Source organism: Charadrius vociferus, unplaced genomic scaffold (assembly GCF_000708025.1).
Source record: "Charadrius vociferus isolate BGI_N301 unplaced genomic scaffold, ASM70802v2 scaffold529, whole genome shotgun sequence".
Lineage (NCBI taxonomy): Eukaryota > Metazoa > Chordata > Aves > Charadriiformes > Charadriidae > Charadrius > Charadrius vociferus.
The window spans coordinates 534,604-554,281 of record NW_009650172.1 but is presented as its reverse complement, the minus strand read 5'-3'; the positions used below and the strand labels follow the sequence as shown (position 1 = coordinate 554,281).

At 40.4% G+C, this 19,678-nt stretch overlaps 1 protein-coding gene across 1 annotated transcript; it reads right to left on the bottom strand.

Annotated features, from left to right (window-relative positions):
• Window positions 1-1,532: 1,532 nt before the first annotated feature.
• Window positions 1,533-13,757, bottom strand: CANX (calnexin). Its single transcript, XM_009892572.1, has 14 exons — window positions 13,568-13,757; window positions 13,034-13,107; window positions 12,463-12,521; window positions 11,991-12,132; window positions 10,626-10,707; window positions 8,760-8,952; window positions 7,620-7,809; window positions 6,766-6,879; window positions 6,121-6,277; window positions 5,580-5,795; window positions 5,041-5,160; window positions 4,802-4,937; window positions 4,559-4,650; window positions 1,533-3,937 (listed from the first exon to the last, which is right to left on the bottom strand). The coding sequence occupies exons 1-14, from the start codon at window positions 13,751-13,753 to the stop codon at window positions 3,884-3,886; spliced, it is 1,815 nt and encodes a 604-aa protein (XP_009890874.1). The 5' UTR covers window positions 13,754-13,757; the 3' UTR covers window positions 1,533-3,883.
• Between the last annotated feature and the right edge of the window lie 5,921 nt (window positions 13,758-19,678).

The following is a 19,678-nucleotide window of genomic DNA, read 5'->3' as shown; positions in this document are numbered from 1 at the left end:
GCAGCCATTCAGGGGCGCCGGAAGGCGGAGCCAGAGGTGATTGACAGGGAAGGAGCAGAGCGCGGCCCGGCCCACCTGCCGCTGCACGTCAGAACCTCGGCTTTCGGGTCAGAACCTCGGCTTTCGGGTCAGAACCTCGGCTTTCGGGTCAGAACCTCGGCTTTCGGGTCAGAACCTCGGCTTTCGGGTCAGAACCTCGGCTTTCGGGTCAGAACCTCGGCTTTCGGGTCAGAACCTCGGCTTTCGGGTCAGAACCTCGGCTTTCGGGTCAGAACCTCGGCTTTCGGGTCAGAACCTCGGCTTTCGGGTCAGAACCTCGGCTTTCGGGTCAGAACCTCGGCTTTCGGGTCAGAACCTCGGCTTTCGGGTCAGAACCTCGGCTTTCGGGTCAGAACGCGAGGTCAGCCCCGGCTTGGCTGCGGAGCCAGTCCTGCAGCAACGCGAATTGCTGAGGGGAGACTGTCACCTCCTCTTCATCACTTGCTGAAGCCTCTCCGTGGCCCAGACCTGCTCCCCCTCCGCTTCGAGTCAACCAGAAGTGATAAAGACTGAGGTGGTTTTGCTAATTAGACAAAGAAAACCAAAGCGGTTGAAGTTTCTTTTATTGATTAGTTTTTACATACTTTTTCTTTTTTTTTTTTTTCCCAAGTTGCATCTACAGGTACCTTTCTGAAATGGACAGGTCTTTTCTGCAATTAAGATCACAGTTGTGGACAACACTTAAAAAAAACCCCACCAAAACAAAAAACACCAAAAACCCCTTTTGGAAACCATGAGGCAATAGCGGTATTAACTGGGGACCAGTTAGGGATGGAGAGAGCAGCAGCAGCCCCCCGTAGGTAACAACAGCTGAAGCAGAGCACTGCTTTTGAGGAAGGAGTACGGAGAGAGAGAGAACCATGGGGATGCGCATCTACTGCAACTGGCACTCACAGGAATCCTTCCTCAGGCCCAGGAGTCAGCCTTAACAATGGACACTCACAAAGCATCTCATAGGTCACAGCCTCAAGCTGTGCTAATTCACTGTTAGCCAGACCCAGAAAGACTCAGTCACATCCAACACCACTTTTGGAGCAGGTTAGTTGGTTAGCTGCATCTTCATCAACTCTGGTAAAACCACCACCCCCCCCATTTTCAGCATTTTTACCGCCTTATGCTTCAGATCCTGTCTGTGCCTACTCCCTCGGGGCTTTGGTTTGATTTACCATCTCAGTCTAACCCACCCCCACCCCCCCCAGCACGTTCAGTGAAGCAGAGCATCCTTTCAGAAGGTACCACTCCAGGGTGCACACACACCAGGCCCAAAAACACCTTAAAGTATTTGTAACACTTCCAACCCTAGTTCATAGGTTACAACCAAGCAGAGATTCAGTACTTCAAGAACACAGCTATGCTTTCAAAGTAGTCAGGATAAGCAGATAGCTAATTTATTTTTTTTTTTCCTCTCCAAGGCCTTAGAATAAGTCATTCTGATGTTAAACTGAGCCACCCAAGTCAGAAAGCAGGATAAAAAGTAACTTTGGAGTTGTCTATCCATTTTGGAAAGTCTTCATTTATTGTAGTGATTATTTAAGAAGCATACACTATGGTATCAAAAAAAAAAAAGCTGTAACATGCAGACAGGAGACCTTTTCAGGAGATTTAGTAGAAGCAAATGTAGATTTACAGTTAGCTTTAATATAATACTATTTAAAAGCTGATAGCAGATCTTAAGTTCACTTTCGATGCTTTGAAAGAACATGTATGCACATGAATTGTTTGGGAATTTAAGGCAATTTGCATATTAGGATAAAAAAATTAGATCAAGATTTTTACGTTGTGCTCAAAACATTAACTGAATTGAAACCATTTACATATACTTCATCTCAAAGGACTGAGAGTCATAAATAGCAGCTGCTCCTCGATAAAAATACAGTCCTGAGAACAAGCTAGTAGCAATGCTTAAGCTATGACATCTTCCATGTCAGAGTATAAGCTATTTTTGCAATAAGGAGCAGTATTTACCAGGTGTTCAACAGGCAAAGGCATTCTAAACATGCAATAGCTCCCAACAGAAGTCTGAAATTACTTCCAGTATCTTGCTTACAATAGTTTATTTGCACACTGCAGAAAGATCAAGAAATCCTTCTATGCATTTGTGATCACTAGTATTTCAAACACAACAACCAAGGGATACAACATAAGGACAGGCAGCAAAAGGTGTTTTACAAAAAAAAAAAAAACCCAAAAAACACAAACCCAAAAGTAGGAGGTTTTTTTTAGTAATTGGTTAGATTGTTTGCAAGGTAATTGGAACACTCTTCCCTCCCCAACCCCTGGGAATTATTCCCCACACTATTCCTATGCTATGACCAAACAACACTGGAGTGTTTAAATTCAGTGCAGGAAGAGTAATTTCAGGACATGTAATTTCACTCTAAACAAAGGCAAAAGTTTATCTATATAGACATCCAAACGCCAACATATTTGGTACAGTGTAATGAAGTTACATAGATTTCACCCTCAGAGGTATGCTCTTGTGGTGATCACCTGCATTCCACAAAAAAGTGTCTGAAACAGTATAATATGGTAGACTCAACGCTTTAAAAAAATTTATTCAGCTGGAATTGGAACTCTAACATTCACAATATAATTTAGGATGCATTTGTTACATGAAGAGCAGATAAAAGACTTAACAGTTTCACATACCAGTTAAGATATTCCACATGCTCCTTCCCCACCTACAATACTGACATCTTGGTAGTTTTTTTGGTTTTTTTTTTTTTTTCTTTTTCCTTAACAAATACTCAGTTCAACTTGCCTACCTCACTACCTCCCCCATTTCTACAGGAGTAGACATACAGTGATAACAGTGAGAGGATATGGGACACTGTCCTATCCAGTGTTTGGACCCTGGAAAGGAGTAGGCCTAGCTATAAAAATAAGAGTTTGACGATGAGCTGAAAAATGAAGCGCTTTAGGAACTGAGGCAAAGCTGCACTCAGAAAAAGCTGTACGGTCACAGAGAAAGGAAAGCATCAGTGGCTGAACAGAGGGGAAAGGGGGAAGTAGTCTAATCCTCCCACCCCCGGCAACCCATAAGCTTTACAAAGAGTTCAAGAACTAACAAAATCCATTATCTGCAAGGTCTGCAGGATTAAATGCCGCATTAAGATGACCCACTCCAAATCCTAGATAATTTGTCAACACTTAACAGGGCTTTAGCCATGCACAATATGCATATTCTATAGACTGACTAACCCCTTCCTTCCACCCTTCTTCCTCTTTTCCCTCCCCACAAAAGACTGAAGTTGATTAGAGAGTTTCACTACTCGTTTCCCCATACATCCCCCCCGTTTTCTTTTCTTTTGAGGGCAGAAGGGTTGTCAAATATATTGACAACTTTTCTTTAAACAATTAGCAAATTTTAAGGGATATAAAGACGTTGGTGCATTTAGGAATTTACATCTTTGTAAAAAAACCTAGTTATAAAACTGCATTTTTATCACCTATCACTTTCAAGATTCATTGTTATTTTTCACTAATTAATATATTAAATTAAGCCAAGGTTTGAGACTGGAAAAGTTCTACCAATCTACTTAAAACCAGAAAAGAATACTTAAAACCAAACATGAAAAGGTTAGTTATGTTACATTCCAAAATCCACAGCCCGCTATATTAAATGTATTCTTTCTACAGGAATGATGTTCTTTAGAACAGATGATTGCAAATGTTTTACTGCTAGACACTCCATTACATTGGATAGTGTGACTGGAACCTGTGGATGGTGAAATCTTGAGGTTTGTCCAAGTTTCAATGTAAGGTGTCCAAGGTCCTCTCCCAGAACCATGTTTGAAAAAAAAAAAAAAATCTCACAGATCAAGTTCTTATGACTTTTTTTTTTTCAATCTTTCCTTGGCTTTCTGTTTCTGGGTGATCTATTCACAGTTTCCTCCTCCTGCAAGAAAGTAATTTGTGTAAACATCAAGGAAATAAAATCCAAGAATACCCTTAAAAACCATTTTGAGAAAACCTAAGAAGAATAATCTACTTTCAGTTCTACGTCAGGATTTAATTTTTGACAGGACCTACTGCAGCTACTACCCCTTCCTTTCTATATATGGCAAACGCACAAATCCTCTTGTTTTTACAGTGGATATACACTATTTGCTGAGAGCACTCCACAGCTTCTGCTGCTGTGAGAATCCCTTTAACATCAAGCAACACTCCACCCATTTTAAATCAGCCATTATGTCAGTGTGGAGCACTTGAGGTCACATCCTGACTGCAGACAAAGCTGAATAAGCCTTTTGCCTCGAGAAGATGCATTCCACACAATCCCACTCCTCTCACAATGCAGGGACTACAGCAGTACCTTCAGCAATGTGCCCAGCTCTGCTGAAGTCGGCCACAGCAATTCCTATTCTGCAGGGTCATTAAGTTTTCCAAAGTTCTGACACTGGGATGGAGCTTCACATGAGCCAGGTTAACTTTTAACACTTTAGTAAGGCTTGTTCTACACAAGTTAAGGAAAAAAACCACCCACACAAGACTTCTCTCAAAGATTAAGCACTCTTACCTCTGATGCAGGTTTCCTGTCCTCTTCCTCCTCCTCTTCCTCCTCCTCTTGACTAGCACTTCCTATGTCAGCATCACTTTTCTGCTTCTCTTCTAAAGGAAATAAAAAAAAAAATCCTCATTCTCATATTTCAGACTTACCTTCAGTTCACCATTGGCTTTACTCCATGTCTGCCAATCCTCTTGTTTTATTCTATCAGAGAGAATAACTCTAAACTGTTTCAAAATTATCTAGTTTACCTACCTAGCTTTTCCTCATTTGCTTCCTCTTCCTCCTCCTCTTCCTTGTCCCCTTTGTCTTTTTCTTCCTCTTTCTCCTCATCCATCACATCAGGCTGAGGGGCATCAGTCTTTTTGTATTCTGAAGCGCTTGGCTGTTTCTAAACAAAATTGTCAAGCCCAGCAATTATTTATGATGTTAAGGCACGTTTTGCTGGATCTCTTTTAAACATTATACTACTTATTATCAGAGGAAATGCATACCTTTCCAGAACAGTAGAAAAGTACAACAAGGAACACTGGCAAAGCCACAGTGAGGATGTAGACTACCCAAAGCCAGGGCCGCTCTTCAGCAGCTGCCATCATCTGGCCCACAACACCAGGCTACAAGATAAAGAAAACAACTGTGAAATTTCATGCCATACAGCAAGCTGTAGCAATTAAGTTTAAGCTACAGAATTTTCAAATACGCTTTTTTTTTTGCAACTTTGAATATTACATTTCATACCTCAAAAAATTAAAAGCTAACCTGCACAAGTACTTTTTCCATAGTTTAAAAATTAAGAACTAGGCTAAAGTTAACAGTCCAATTGTCACAGCAAAAACCTCACAAAAGAGCAGTGAGTACTCATTGCTACTTATAGTAACCATTACCATATTATAACTAGGAATTGACAATTTGGTTTATCATAACCCCTATCCTTGGTACTCATAGGTATATATCAATAAAGACTGTGGAGAAAACAGCAGCAATGCTCCTACTGTTCCAGACAGAAGCACACAATTAAACCTTTATTTCTCACCTCAGCAGCACCATCAGCTGCCTTTTTCAGTCCCCATCCATCACTGGCCCAATCATCAGCCACAGCTCTTTCAGTACAGATGATAAAGTTGTCAAAAAAGATGTCAGAAGTCATTGACCATAGCTCAAGTCCCACAGCACTGAAGGGAGTCATCTTGAAAGGTTCCAAGTCTTCAAAGAAATCAGGGTTTGGGATCTTCCTAGGTTTCCATATACCCTAGGAAAGACAAAAGACATTCAGCCTCACCTGCCAGAATACAATTTTTAGTTTTCAGCCCATTTTGAACCAAGAGAAAGATCAATCCATTGCACTTAATTATAATGTCTATGGGTGCAACTTGTCAGGTTTTAGGAATCAATTTTCATTTGCACCACAAAGAAGTGAAGCCAAGTAAGAAAGCACTTCTAATCTGTTCACTTGAAACACAGTACAACCATGAGAGTGTTTGCATTCTTAATTACTCCTGCTGACTTTAAATCATTCTGCTTTTTGGAAGAGAAATGCTGCACAGGCCAGCAGTCTAAGCAATAAAAACACCAACCTGATAGTTCACATTATCAATCATAGGAGGCTTCCATTTGCCTTTGTAGTTTGGATTGTCAATCATTGGTCGCTGCCAGGTACCACAGCCAGGGGCTGTTTCACATTTAGGATTCGCAATTTGAGGTGCCTCCCATTCACCGTCCATATCCTCATCCCTGAAAAGGGAAATTCTGTTTTGAAGTCCACTCCTTACCTTTATACAGAATAAGACTTAGACAATGTCCTATTTCTAGGAAAATTTAAATTCCTTCCATAAAATAGAGATATTGAAACTGTATAGCATAGGTCTGTAGATAAAGACACTGCAGAAGGAAGGGTGATTTCAAGTAGCTTGGAAGCACAGCAGCTCAACAAAAGCCAGTCCCCGAGCACAGCCTCCCCTGCCGCCCCTTCCGAGTATGGTACAACTGCAAGATGACCATCCCTGCCCTGGTCAGCTTACAATCACAGCAGTTGAAAAGCATGTAGGTAAACACCAGACAAGACTACTCCGACCAACTCCCCCTTCTATTTTTGAAGCAAGATAGCCTGAATCGATGACTTTGTTAGTGAGCAACAATGAACTAGCTATTCTTATACTTGTAAAAGCCAGTACCAAAGCCATGAAGTATTTGCTGTCATATGCAACAGGCAGTAAACATACCAGTCTTCAGGCTTCTCAGCATCAGGGTCTGCTACATATTCTGGCTCATCATCCAGCCAGCCCTCTGGTTTCACAGCATTTTCATCTGCGATCTTTGCAGGAGCATCTTCATCCCTTCAGAATAGAATATTATGTATTAACACACAAAACACGTAAGAGTTCCTAACCCTAAGGCATGATTCTACAGACTCTGAGTAAACCCACTGATCTAGACAACCAGCATGCTTCACTTCTGGGCGGGTAAGCATGACACTGTGATTCAAGAATGGAATTGCCTTGCTATCGGGTACCTATACCTGTGCCTCATGGAACATGGTGCCAACTGTAAGGTAATACTACTTACTTTTTTAAAACCAACCTAGAAAGGGCATATTACAGCAAATCCCATCTTAGTGGTTGCTGCAAACACACATTTGAGCTTGAAATTGAGTCTACAGTTCACAAAGCATAGGTTCAAAGGCATAAACCCAGTATCAGTTTCTGATTTAGGATGTCAGATATTTCAGTCACTTGGAACTATGCGTTACACAAACAACTACAAACATCTTACAGTTAGACCTTTTGCAGCTCATCTTTTGATCTCATCAAGGATGAAAACATCAGCTAGCATAGCTGTTTCAGTAGCACCTTTATCTGTGGCCAGCACAGTAACAGAAACACTAAACAGTAATTCCCAGAGGACATGGATCTTGTCTGCCTTTGTCTACCAAACTGCTACTCAGAAGCCTAAAGAGATTGTGTTTTGACAAGGGTGAGACTCAAAACCTTCTATAAGTCATATTAGGAAGACTTTTTGATCATGACCAAATTATCAAGCTAAGGCCTCTGCCAGTTCCACCCCTTCAAGAGCTTACCAGTCATCTGGTTTAACAGCATCTGGGTCTGGGATTTTTGGTCTCTCATCCCAGTCCTCAGGCTTCTGGTCATTCGGATCCTCAATCTCTCGGGGTGGATTCACAGGAGGAGACATATCGTTTAGCAAATTCCCACTGTTGACAACTGTTTGATCAACCAGTATTTCAAAACTATTATCAGGATTCAAGACTGTAAGGAAAAAAGTTGATGTAGCCATTACATATATGATACAAAGCATACATCATAAAGCATCACTCAACCCCACTGTACAAGTAAAACTTCAGCAATCCAAGCTTCCTACCCAGGAACTGGGGTGGTTTTTTTTTTTTTTTTAAAGAGTTCTTAAGAACCTTTCTCCTTATGCCAAAGCATAACTAGTGATGACGTACCACATCTCACCTTGTGAGAAAGACAAATTATTGCAGAAGTCCTACTTTAAATATGCTAAAAGCACAAAGCAGCTTGTAGAGTGATTTACCACTTACCACAGCAAGTTGACTTTGGTACAGTAAGTATTGATTTAAGAGTAAGAATGTACGTATTCACATTCTACTCAAGAATAAGACTCCCTACTACTGACCTCACAGGATTTTAACCTCACTCCTTTATCCATTGCTGCCTCTGTAGTAGGAAAAGCTAGAGAGATCCTCCTGACTATCCCCTGAAAAATTTTAGTTATAGCTAATATACCAGACACTGTACTTCAAGAACCACTAAGTTTGTCTGGTACTCTGAAAGCAGCAAGAAAAAAAAGACTATTCCTCTACACCTAAAGTCTAGTATACCCCAGTTTACTAGGGGGCAGCATTCAAGCAGTTAAAAAGTGTTGATAATTATTTTGGATATATTTAGCATATCAAGTTTCTCATGACTGTACTCACGCCTGCTCTGAAATTCAGTTCTTTAACTATTAAGTTCAAGGTCTCATGACCTTTCTTACATGAATCAAGACTTCTTGCAAGGAAGAAATAAGCCTTTGTATAATAAGACCAATTTTTGTATTCAGAGCTTTCAAGTGGTTTTCAGTTGTATGGTGTGTTAACACAAATATTCAGTTGTTCCTCTGGCTCATGTTATGAGCTTTTGAATCAGGAAACATAGTAGTAGTTATTAACATGCATAGTTAACAGTCACCATACCTAGAGTATAAAGATGGGTCTTCTTATCAGTAAAGTAAGTCTTCAGGTCTGCATCTGGACGCTTTGCGTGCTTCTCCTCATATTTGCCAGTCTTTGGGTTTTTGTGCCGGAAGATGAAATGCAATTTATAGTCCTCTCCGCATTTGTCAGGGCCAAACATGATTGTATATGGAGTTTTGTCATGGAACTGATCCTTTAAAAACAATGCAAAACTTCATTCCGTTATTTCAAAATACTTTGCAGAGACTGCAAATCAAGAAGGTAAGAGCAGTCAACGACCTGCCTGCCTGAACACAGAAAAAGAATCCAGTAAGGTGTTAGAAGACCCCAGACCAAAAGTCACCAAAAGACATATGAACAGCACACAAAGAGCTGCTGTACAGATCACAAAGGTATAATTGCCCAGGGATTTCTTTGTTCATGGTCCCTCTCTGGTGGCACCCAGATAGCTGACCCTGCTGCTGTACCTTTCAATAAAGTTATATATTTTTATAAAATCTGATGCGTGAGACTCTGCTGCAGGAATCCTTGGGTCGAGCCTGAACGAGGAAGCTCACCCAAGAGTAAGTGTGTGTGAAGAGTCAAAAGGGAGCACCCATGGGCTCACTGGAGTTGCCCGCTGCAAAGTGACCATGGTCCTAGCAGTTAAAAGATTCAGGTGGGGTTTGCGCAACTCCTTGAATAGTGTGTGAATGTTCAGGCAGCAGGTTCTCCTTTAATAGATTTTAAAAGCTATCCATATAGAAGAATCAGTTACTGGTAATAATGACTGACTAGCTGGTCCAGTGAGTTTCTTTCACACAAAGTTATAAGCAGCATTAGAAGTGAGGCCAGGTTGCATTTAGTTTATACACTTATAAGCTGGTGTATGGTCTCAATCCGATAGCTAACTGGATATAATCATCTCACCATTGAACACTGCAAACAAGTCTATTTGTTCTTGCTAATGTTATCTTAAAATTCAGTGCACACATAAAACTGGTTAGACAGCCAAGTAGTCTTTTAGACATCTTTTTTTAATGCTTTGAAATCTGTGTTAATAACACAGTTCCAATGAGATTGCAGAAGGAAAGGAGATGGAAGGGTAACAAGCCATAAAAGGTACTTCCTATAAAGTCTAGGAAGATGGCTAAAGAAAACCCACAGGCTACAAAAGCCTGTGCAAGGTGACCCAGCAGTTAAGCTTTGTCTGAACAGGCTAAACCACTTTAGGCAGGTATATGATTGACAGGAGAGAAAATGGTTCTTAATCCTTCGGAGTTGTAGCACAGTCTCTTCCATTGACCACCCTTTTAAGACAATGCATTCAAGGGTTGTTTATGAAGCAAATTGCTCTATGTATCTAGCATGTGCGGCTGAACATATAAGGTTCTATCCAGTCCAACATCAAGACTTCTTTTTTAAATATACCCAGTAACTCACAAGGGGGATCACCTGTCAAAAGCAAGGCAATAAATGCAAGGTATATTTTTAGTTATTTGCATTAGTCTGTTTTAGAAGATGAAACATGGAATCCTCCTTCTGCACAACAGCTTCCTGAGGTTTCTCCTCATACACTGGCTGCTTTCATAAGATACCTCCTCTTTGGTCCTCAAACCCAGGGAAATCTGAAGTGTTGCAGACTTTAGCAAAGGCCTAGAGCTGTTCAGCTGCTAGGGAACTCCAGAGATCTCACTCAAGAGGCCAGAAGATTTCAGTATTTACCCTCTCCAACTGAAAATAGCAGCAAACTGCTGAGTGCAAAGTACTTTGGTGATCAGGCCCTAAATATGCCCCATTGCCTCTGTGGAAGAGGTTTCTTCAAGTAGAAGCAAAATGAAAAAGCTTTCTTTCACAGCTAATACTCGAAGTAGCAGCACTACTCACCAGGTTCAATTCAGGGGTTTTTGAAAGCAATTTCACATAGGCCCCGCCACATTCTATTCCGTTTTGGAAGTTTACTTCGTACCTAATTTTAGTTTTGGACAGAGAAGGGGAAAACATGTTATAGATGAGGAAAAATTACTTCTGTAATACACTATTACAAGTACAAATGAAGAGTAAGACTGTTTTGTTGTTGTTTGCTTTAAATCACATGCTTAGCGAATATTAAAAATACACGCTGCACTCTAAGCAAATATTCAGAAGGGCCTGAGAAACAAGAAAAATTGAGGCTTTAGAAGACTTAACCTGACAGAAAAAGATTAAAGGAATTGAGTGCTGGTCTAGAAGATTATGATCTAGAAGTAGAGAGAAGGAAGGAAAAGCTTTCCAATATGTAAGACATTGCAACAGAGATTAAGGCAAGCCAATTATTTTCCCCACAACTACTATGGCAGACAGACAACTCAATTTGCAAGACTACCAATGCAACAACAACTGGATCCTAGGAGAAGCCCCTTTAGGCTTATAAGCATACAACAGTATATTTAGGGATACCAAGGAGCCTGAAAAAGGCAAAACATCTGTCAGGAATAGGCTAAGTATGCTTGATCCTCTCTCAATGCCAGCAGCTGGAGTGGATGACCACTGAGATTTATTTTTAGCGTTGTATTTTGAGCCAAAACTAAACAGTCATGAAAAGCAAAGTGACCAATTCATTATCTTGTGCAAATATGAATCAGCTTGCTCTTTGTTTAAAACTGATAAAGTAGGTAATAATCCACAATTCAACTATTCAGACTGAATGATTCTGTTTTTTCTCCCAACTTGCATGCTAACATACATACAAGTAGATTCTTCCACATCAGTCATTGCCAAACAGAGCTAGGGAAGCTGTTCATCTTCCATGACACAGGCACTAAGACAAAGCAAGGAGGAAACGAGTGCATCTTTACCACTCCGTCCACTCCACCTTGGAAACAGGGGGCAGCTCACTGCATAAGGAAATACACTGACCTACATACAGACCAGCTTTTGTCCAAAAGGACAAGACTTCCACAATTAGCAGTGCAGAAGTCAGCTGCCTGACCTTGTTACTACAATCAAGTGAACTGAACTCCCAAGACAGGTTACCAAGTCTAGTTTTCATAGCCTTCTTTCTTTTTCAGGTTTCAGAGGTACCCATGCTGTTCCTAACTTCCCACTTCAGGAATCTGGGCTGCTATTTTACTCTTAAACAGCGTAATAACAGGTTACAGCATTTTGTGTCATCTAGAGCTGCAGTCAACAAAAGCTCAGTTACGGAATTAACCTCAGCCTGCTATCATGTCACCCTTGAAATAACAGAACACTAAGTTATCCTTCACTTACTGTATAATAAGGGGTTTGGTATCAAATACAAAAGGCTTTGAAAGTTTGGATGAAATTGCATGATGCTTGGCTCGAGTTACCAACACAAGCCCTTTGTCTCCTGGAAGCTTAGTGTCCTTCATGTCTTGGACTTCCCATTTACCTAGAGAGAAATTAACCAAATGTTATCAAAACTTGTTCAAGACAGTCTTTGTTTAGCCCAAATTTGAACAAGATAGCAGGCATTCCGCAGTAACACACTATAGGGTACCTTATCAAGTTATTAGCATATTTTAAAATCTCCAGGTGAATATTTTCTCTAAATCAGAACTACACTTCATATTGTTAGCCAGGTACACAGACACTCCTCACATGTTCTTCAGTAAATAAAATTTTAACTGGGAAACAGAAAACAAAGACTTAAACCTCTTCTTCAGGTAAGACAAAAGACATCAGAAACATCTACCACACCCAAAACCTGGGTTGGACTCACCATCATATTTGGCAATCTCATCATCTGTATCATCTTTTTTGGCTCTGGAAAGGATCCATCTAGAAGACAGAAATCCAATTGTTAGAAAACCATACTTTCCCCCCCCCAATGAAAATCCTGCCCTTCAGATAAGATAACGCTTGCTGTCTTATGACTACAACCCAGTGTCTTGATCCCCTGAGGACTTCTATCCCCATGCCTGCAAAGTCTTCTGCATTTGCCACTTCCCACCCCTAAAGTATGATTGTGGGCTCATTGTCTTGCTCTTGTAAAAAAAAAAAAAGTAGTACCTCACCATCCTCACGTTATCTGAAGAAAGTAAAAAGTCAGATAAGGATTAAAACATTACACATGTATGGCTCACCTCCCCCTTGTCACTAGAACTTAAGGAAATACTACTTTACCTCAGCACTTTAACAGCCAGCCTCGTATAGTCACTGCTGCAATCCTCCCCAAGCACTGCCCTTTCATTCAGTTTTGAGTAACACAGGTTCTAAAGAGGGTTTAATTGGCTTTCACAAAAAATTTTTAGTTATTTGCTATACCAAATCATCCTTCAGGTTGTACTCACCCATCCAGGGTTCCTTTATCAAAGGACTCTGCAAAATACACCTCACCAGTAGGGACTGGGGCCCTGTAGGTAACCTGTTAGAGAAGAGAGGCATTTATGCACCTTTCAAGGCATCTTCTCTACTCCAAGAAACACAGGCATATACAGTTCGCATTCCCCTCTATATACAGTTTACCTGGAACACCCTTGCAGCATAAATACAGAAGTTACATAAACATTGCTGCTTGTGCCAAGCAATCATGCTCTTGTCTGCCACTAAAACTAAAGTATATATTTAGCTGGAAACATTAGCATTAACTCCTGGTAATCACATCACAGATTTTAAGGGTAGATCTAAGTTTTCAGGAAGAATGCAGGGGACACGAGAACAGGAACAAAGCAGGTAGGCTTAATTCCAAGCCCTACTCCCTTATAACATCTTTAATAACATCACAACATATTAAATGTTAGCAAAGTAAAGACAACTCTGATCAGACTTACATTAACCACAACACAAGCGGTAATTTAATTTTTAAAAAAAGTTCCATGCCAAACCTTTGGAGTCGGAGGAGGAGTGCTTGTTTCAGGCTTCAACTCTTCTACCTCCTCAATACCATCATCCAAGTCATCCTCAATATCAACTACATCATCAGCATCATTGTCATCATCCGTATCATGTGCCTGGACAGCAAGAGTCCCGAGAGCTAGCAGGGTCACATACAGTAGCCATTTTAGCTCCATGATCTGAATAAAACAAGGCAAAGAGGTCAAGCCAGCACTGCACCCAGAGCAAAACAGTGCTTCTCAGTACAAAACCAAGCATCCAAGACAACAGGTGAAGTGTCTAGTCATACCACTGACAGAAAAGTGCAAACTCATCTTTTCAGCTCTGTTATTTACTGCATCTGGCTGGTTAAGAGTGCTCCAAAAGCTGGAGAGGAATACAACATAAAGCTAAGTATTTAATACAAAACAGAATTAACTGAGTGGAGGACCACGGGTGCAAGTTCTGCAGATGTGTTATAATTTTGCTCTTACACTACCACAGTCCATAAGCAGAAAAACAGACACATATACACAACACCCCAACCTATGTAGCTGCAAAAGCTTTAACAAAACACCTGTTTCTTGCTTATGAAGGACTTAAAATGCAACATAAAGAACTGAGACTTCCATTCCATTCAGGAATTGAAATACAATTAGCTAGCTCTTTCAAGCATGGAGTAATCTACGAAGTAATGAATCCTCTACCTCCTGTTCATTATTTTTTTGTCTTTTCAACTGTGGGACACTGGCACATTCATTCACTAGTCCCCTTCCCCAGGTTTTATTCCTGAACTACTGCCAACAGTCATTGATACTATTGCCACATGTCTTACAAGCAGTCAGATGCAGAGGCAGACTCGGGAAGAAAATTTCTTACTATTTAACAGTTGATTTGATTCTCCTCTTTCAAGCTCTAATTTAACAGGATAACCAAAGAAGAAGAAATCTGCAACAGAAGCTTTAGAGAATTAAAATATCCCACTCTAATTTGTAAGGTGCTCAATGCATTGCCACACCTAAAATGTGGTAGATCTTGGCAAACATAGTTCAAAAGACCTTGTAAGTAAATGAGTTTCAATTTGACATACTTTAAAAAAAAAACAAACACACAATCACTGCACCTTTTGGTTGATACAGAAGGAAACACTCCTAGCATGCTGCTCAGTTTATCTGCCAAAAAAAAAACCCCAAAACACAAAAACAACCTGTGCCTTGCTCACCTTTGCTCCTTTGAATCACATTCCAAGTTTTCTTCCAAAACCAGATTTGTAAGAGACTAACACTTTTTTGAAAGCACATACAAATCCAAACATCCCCTCCTTCCCTTACACTCCTGCCTAAGGCTGTAGCCCTGTAGACTTACAGACATAACTCAGAGTTAATAGTGTCCATAGGGGCATAAGTTCATACTAGAAAACAAACTTTCAGCTTTCCAAAGCCTGTTTAGGCAACTGGAAGAATTTAGTCTTATAGGCCTAACAGCACTACCCAATACTCCAAAACTACATTGCATACCAGATCTACCACTCTTAGATTATTCTTTAACTTACTTCTAACAACAGAGGGGATGTTTTATAACTACAACAAAACTGTATTTTAAAGACTTGTGCTGAGGTCATGTTCAGTTTGTCACTACAGCAACATGCAACTCCAGCCAGTTTTCTAACAATAGTGATGGCCTTGAGGATTATGGTCTAAATGCACACTCACAACCCTCCCCCTCACAGTTCAGGCAACTGCACTGAAACACCTCTGAGCCAAGAGGACACCATTCACAGCATGAGCAACTGACAAAACTTCCATGTGTTGTTACAGATGAGCAAAGCTTGTTTCCTTAATGCACAGTGTACAGCCAAATTTGAGAACAGGTACAGACCTGGTAGCAGGTGATAGCTCTTATTACTAATGTGGGAGCCACAATACAAACCCCAGGCATGAACACCATCAAGCAAACATCGATACCCTTGGTAGTTCAAGCATCTCTTGCATAAATAGCACATTCTCTAAATAAACTCATGCCCACCAGCATAAAAACAGTACAGAAAACAAGAGCCTGAAAATTCATTTGAAAACGTCATCTTTAGAGCCCTGGATGTGTCCTGTGTGACTGAACCAGCTACAGATGAGATGGCATAAAGACACCTTTCCAATGGAAGGGCTGAATTTTGTCTTACCTTGCCAACAGGGCTTCACCAAATTCATTTTTAGCCGAGCTAAATTCAGGAAGATTTTCACCAAGTTTTATAACTGCTTTCAAATCATATTATGCAGACAGAACAACCCCTTCATGATTTGGAAAGTGATACGAGGAAGTTTATCTTAAAAATACAGCAAGGTTAAAGATAAGTCAATACTCTCCTTTCCTTTGAAGCAGAAGGAGTTTCCGCATACCTCCTCCCAAGCCTGCGCAAAGGATATTAATGATTTAGCATACAAGTAATCCCTTAAGTAATCTCACCAGTAGCCAACCAGCAATAAACTTTTGGTGAAAGAACTAAGTCATCCCCCTTTAACTTTCATGCCAGTACTGTGTCTGCACATAGTAATTGCCTACTCCACAATCCCACCAACTACAATCCTTGGGAAATATTTGTCAGCAGCAAAGGGACTTTGGTAAATGCCAGCGCTTCTCGCTTGGCTGAAGTGGCAAGGTTTCCCAGCCTCATGGTGCAGGCAAGGCTGGTCCAGAAATTCTTCTGTCCAAGCAGCCTAGTGAAAGCAGGCAATTCTGCCAGTCACCCATACAGCAGGGGCAGAAGCTATGCCACTCCACACATCTGTGCTCCTGATACAGCCTTAGGCATCTACCCTGCACGTTTATGTTTATCAGTTAACGCTCTGTCTGAATTTGAGGCCTCACTGACCCTCATTTCGAGGCAGAAGTACTATCTGTTCACATTCCCAAGCAAGCTTTTTTTTCCTCCCCAAAAAATAAAGCTAAAAGCATGAAGAGCAGCTAATCGAGTTTCATGTTCTTGCCTCCTTATAATCATTGGCACGCAGTATTCACAAGTTTACATCCCTACAGAAAGCTGTTTAGGACACCTCCTACATATTAAATCAGTCCCAAATTCAACATAAGCTACCAGTCATACACCTTGAGTGCAGACTGGTAGCATCTCCTGCAACTGCCAGGTGTCATGCCAAGCACCTTATTCTGTTAATCTGTATCAATACACTAAATTATATTTAAAAAAAAGACACTACGTTCTCAGAAGAGCAATTTAAGTGAAGCACACATTTTCGATATTTAAAAAGCTGCTTTTATGCATAATGGATGCACTGCTACAGGAGAAAATTTCAACTTCACTTCACACAATCCTTAGGGACACAACATAAACATGATTACGCCTTAGTAAATTAGGTTATTCCTAAATAGAAGACAGAAAGGGAGGAAAGAGGGAGAGAAGAAACACAGGTTTTATACAAAACAGACATAAACCACTTTTTCAGTGGAGCTTTAAGTTGCTAGCAACTATAGGTGTTCAATTAGTCACCTAAAATGTAGTCTAACCTTCAGATGCACAGCCACCTACTCTATTATGATCAGATTTCTCCCTTGAAGAACTGTCCAATTTCCAAGCAATTATCATCATTAGCCATTTTTGACTCTGCTTGCACTTCCCTTCTTTAACCATGTAATATTTCTGAAGGTTAGTGTATTTCTGATCACGTAACTGCCAAAAGCCTTTAACAAAGGAACCCTTTCATAATAGGCAAGAGCTTCTGATGTCTCTGTTCTACTTCAGTGCAACCTTCATTTTCACCATAACACTGCTGCACTTCACGGACAACCAAACTTCATCTATGGGGTTTGTTTTGTTTGGGTTTTTTGTTTGTTTTGGGGTGGGGTTTTGGGTTGGTTTTTTTTTTTTTTTTTAAGGTCTTCAGGCACTCATAGACATTGGCACAACACTTGGATCAAACGGAAAACTACTGCAGTATAATATCAAAATACCAACTAGGAAGAGTTCAAGAGCGCGAAGACTAATAAATCATTTCTTCTACGTCTATGTCCATCCACAGTTGGTTTCTATGCTAGAAAAAGTAGAGGTGACATTTAAGTACCCTTCACCAATTCCCGATTGTCAAAAGGCCAAAGCATTTTCCCCTGGAATTTACAGAAGCTATAGCAGAGCACTGAAAACAGACACACTACACAAACTTTACTTTTTACAAAGTAAAACCCAAACCAAATTGTAATGAGATTCAGAGACAAGATCAGCTTCTTGCCGTACAAATAGCACTCTTAAATGCAGGGCTAAGCGATTGCTACCTTTGGATTTCAAGGCTTTCAAGGAAGTAATGCAGCTTTGGAGATTTATTTTTAATTAGAATTCCCCCTTCACTGTGCATAAAGGAGAAAGTTCTTCTTAATTACTGGCATGGCACTGGAAACAGTTGATCCATACAGCAGACAGTTGTCACCACTCTCTCCAACATACATGTCCTGGGGCAGGACAGACAGCAAAAGGTCCCATGCGAAGGATGCTATCATACTGCCAGAACATACTATTTAGAAAGTAACTTCCCTGTCAGGTCAAACAGAGCCTGTAAAACCAGTTTAATCATCTCCTTGGTTACTAATCTATTTGAGTGGTTCATCAAGCCAGTTCTTAACACTCCATATTTCAGAAAATATAACTACATTTGAATTGCTACTGGCTAGCTAGTTTACTACTGTCCTGGTTTCAGCTGGGATAGAGTTAATTTTCTTCCTAGTAGCTGCTGCATTTTGGATTTAGTATGAGAATAGTATTGATAACGCATATTGTTTTAGTTGTTAAGTAATGCTTATATTAAGTGAAGGACTTTTTCAGCTTCCCACAGCTCAGTATGTAGATGGGGATGGCAGAGGGGCTGGAATTTGCAATCACTGTTTGGGACAGGTTGGGCAATCGATCATCAGGCCGATTGTACATTAGCAACTGTACTGCTCACTCATTTTGTATATTCTTTTACCATTATTATTCTTTTCTCTTCCTTTACCATTCTATTAAACTGCCTTTATCTCAACCCAGGAGAACCTTTATCTCAACCTTTTCTCCCTATCCTACCTGGTGGGGCAAGAGAAGTGAGTGAATGGCTGCGTGGTCCTAGTTACTTTTTTTTTTTTTAGAAGAATTAACAGTCAGATGAAACATGTCTTAAATAAGTCACTTAATATGAACTACACCTCAGCAACTTAACTGGAAGAGCATCAGTGGTTTCTATTTCAGCAGCATCCGAAATGACAGCTGAATAACTTAAATATAGGAAGAGCAAATTTTGCTAGCAAGTCCTGTGTTCCAAATACTGGATTTCAGTATGGTATTTACAGTGGAAGCACACCAGTAAAAACAAGCACAATACGTCCTCATACAAGGCAAGAATTATGGAAGAAAAATTTAAAGGCACAAAAGTAAAGAAATTCATCACAACACAAAAAAATACAAGGAGACAAGAACAGAAAGGCTGACACACATAATTATTTTCCCCTCAAATGACATTTTTACGGTTTCCAAGCAAAGGCTTGGTTACCCTACTTTGTAGCCCACTAGTTTCTTAAAAGTCAGAACTACTGAACAGCAGAGGAAACCTTTGGTACATCTCACAAACCCTCCACCTTCCTCATCCTGGTGCCTCTGCGGTGCCAGGGTAACTGTTTACACAGCTTCATGATGAACTACCAGCTGGTTTAAGATGGCTCGAAGTCCTTCTGCCTTGTTATTTTAACCCTGAATCAATACCCCAGTCCAATCCAGCAGGCAGAGGCAAAAAGAGATGTAGCAGGACAAGTGCAAGTACTGAGATAAAGGAAGTAGCCAAGGATAAAGGAAATCAAGCTGTTGGCAGCAAAGTCAGCTTAACGCCATAGTTTCATGGGCAATTCTGTCATCCGTGCTTATCTAAGATAGACCTGTCTTTAGGCAGATTTGGAGATTTACATTCTATGGCAAAGCTGAACAACTAACTGTGTGGCCAAGCACTTTAATTTCAGCAACCAGTACATTACCTCATCACCCCTGTGAGAAGGATATAATAAAATTATATTCATGTATGCAGCAATTTGCATGATGCAGACAACACTATTTTTTCCCCTTAAATGCTTAGTTTTGCAGCTAGACAACTTCCAGCATT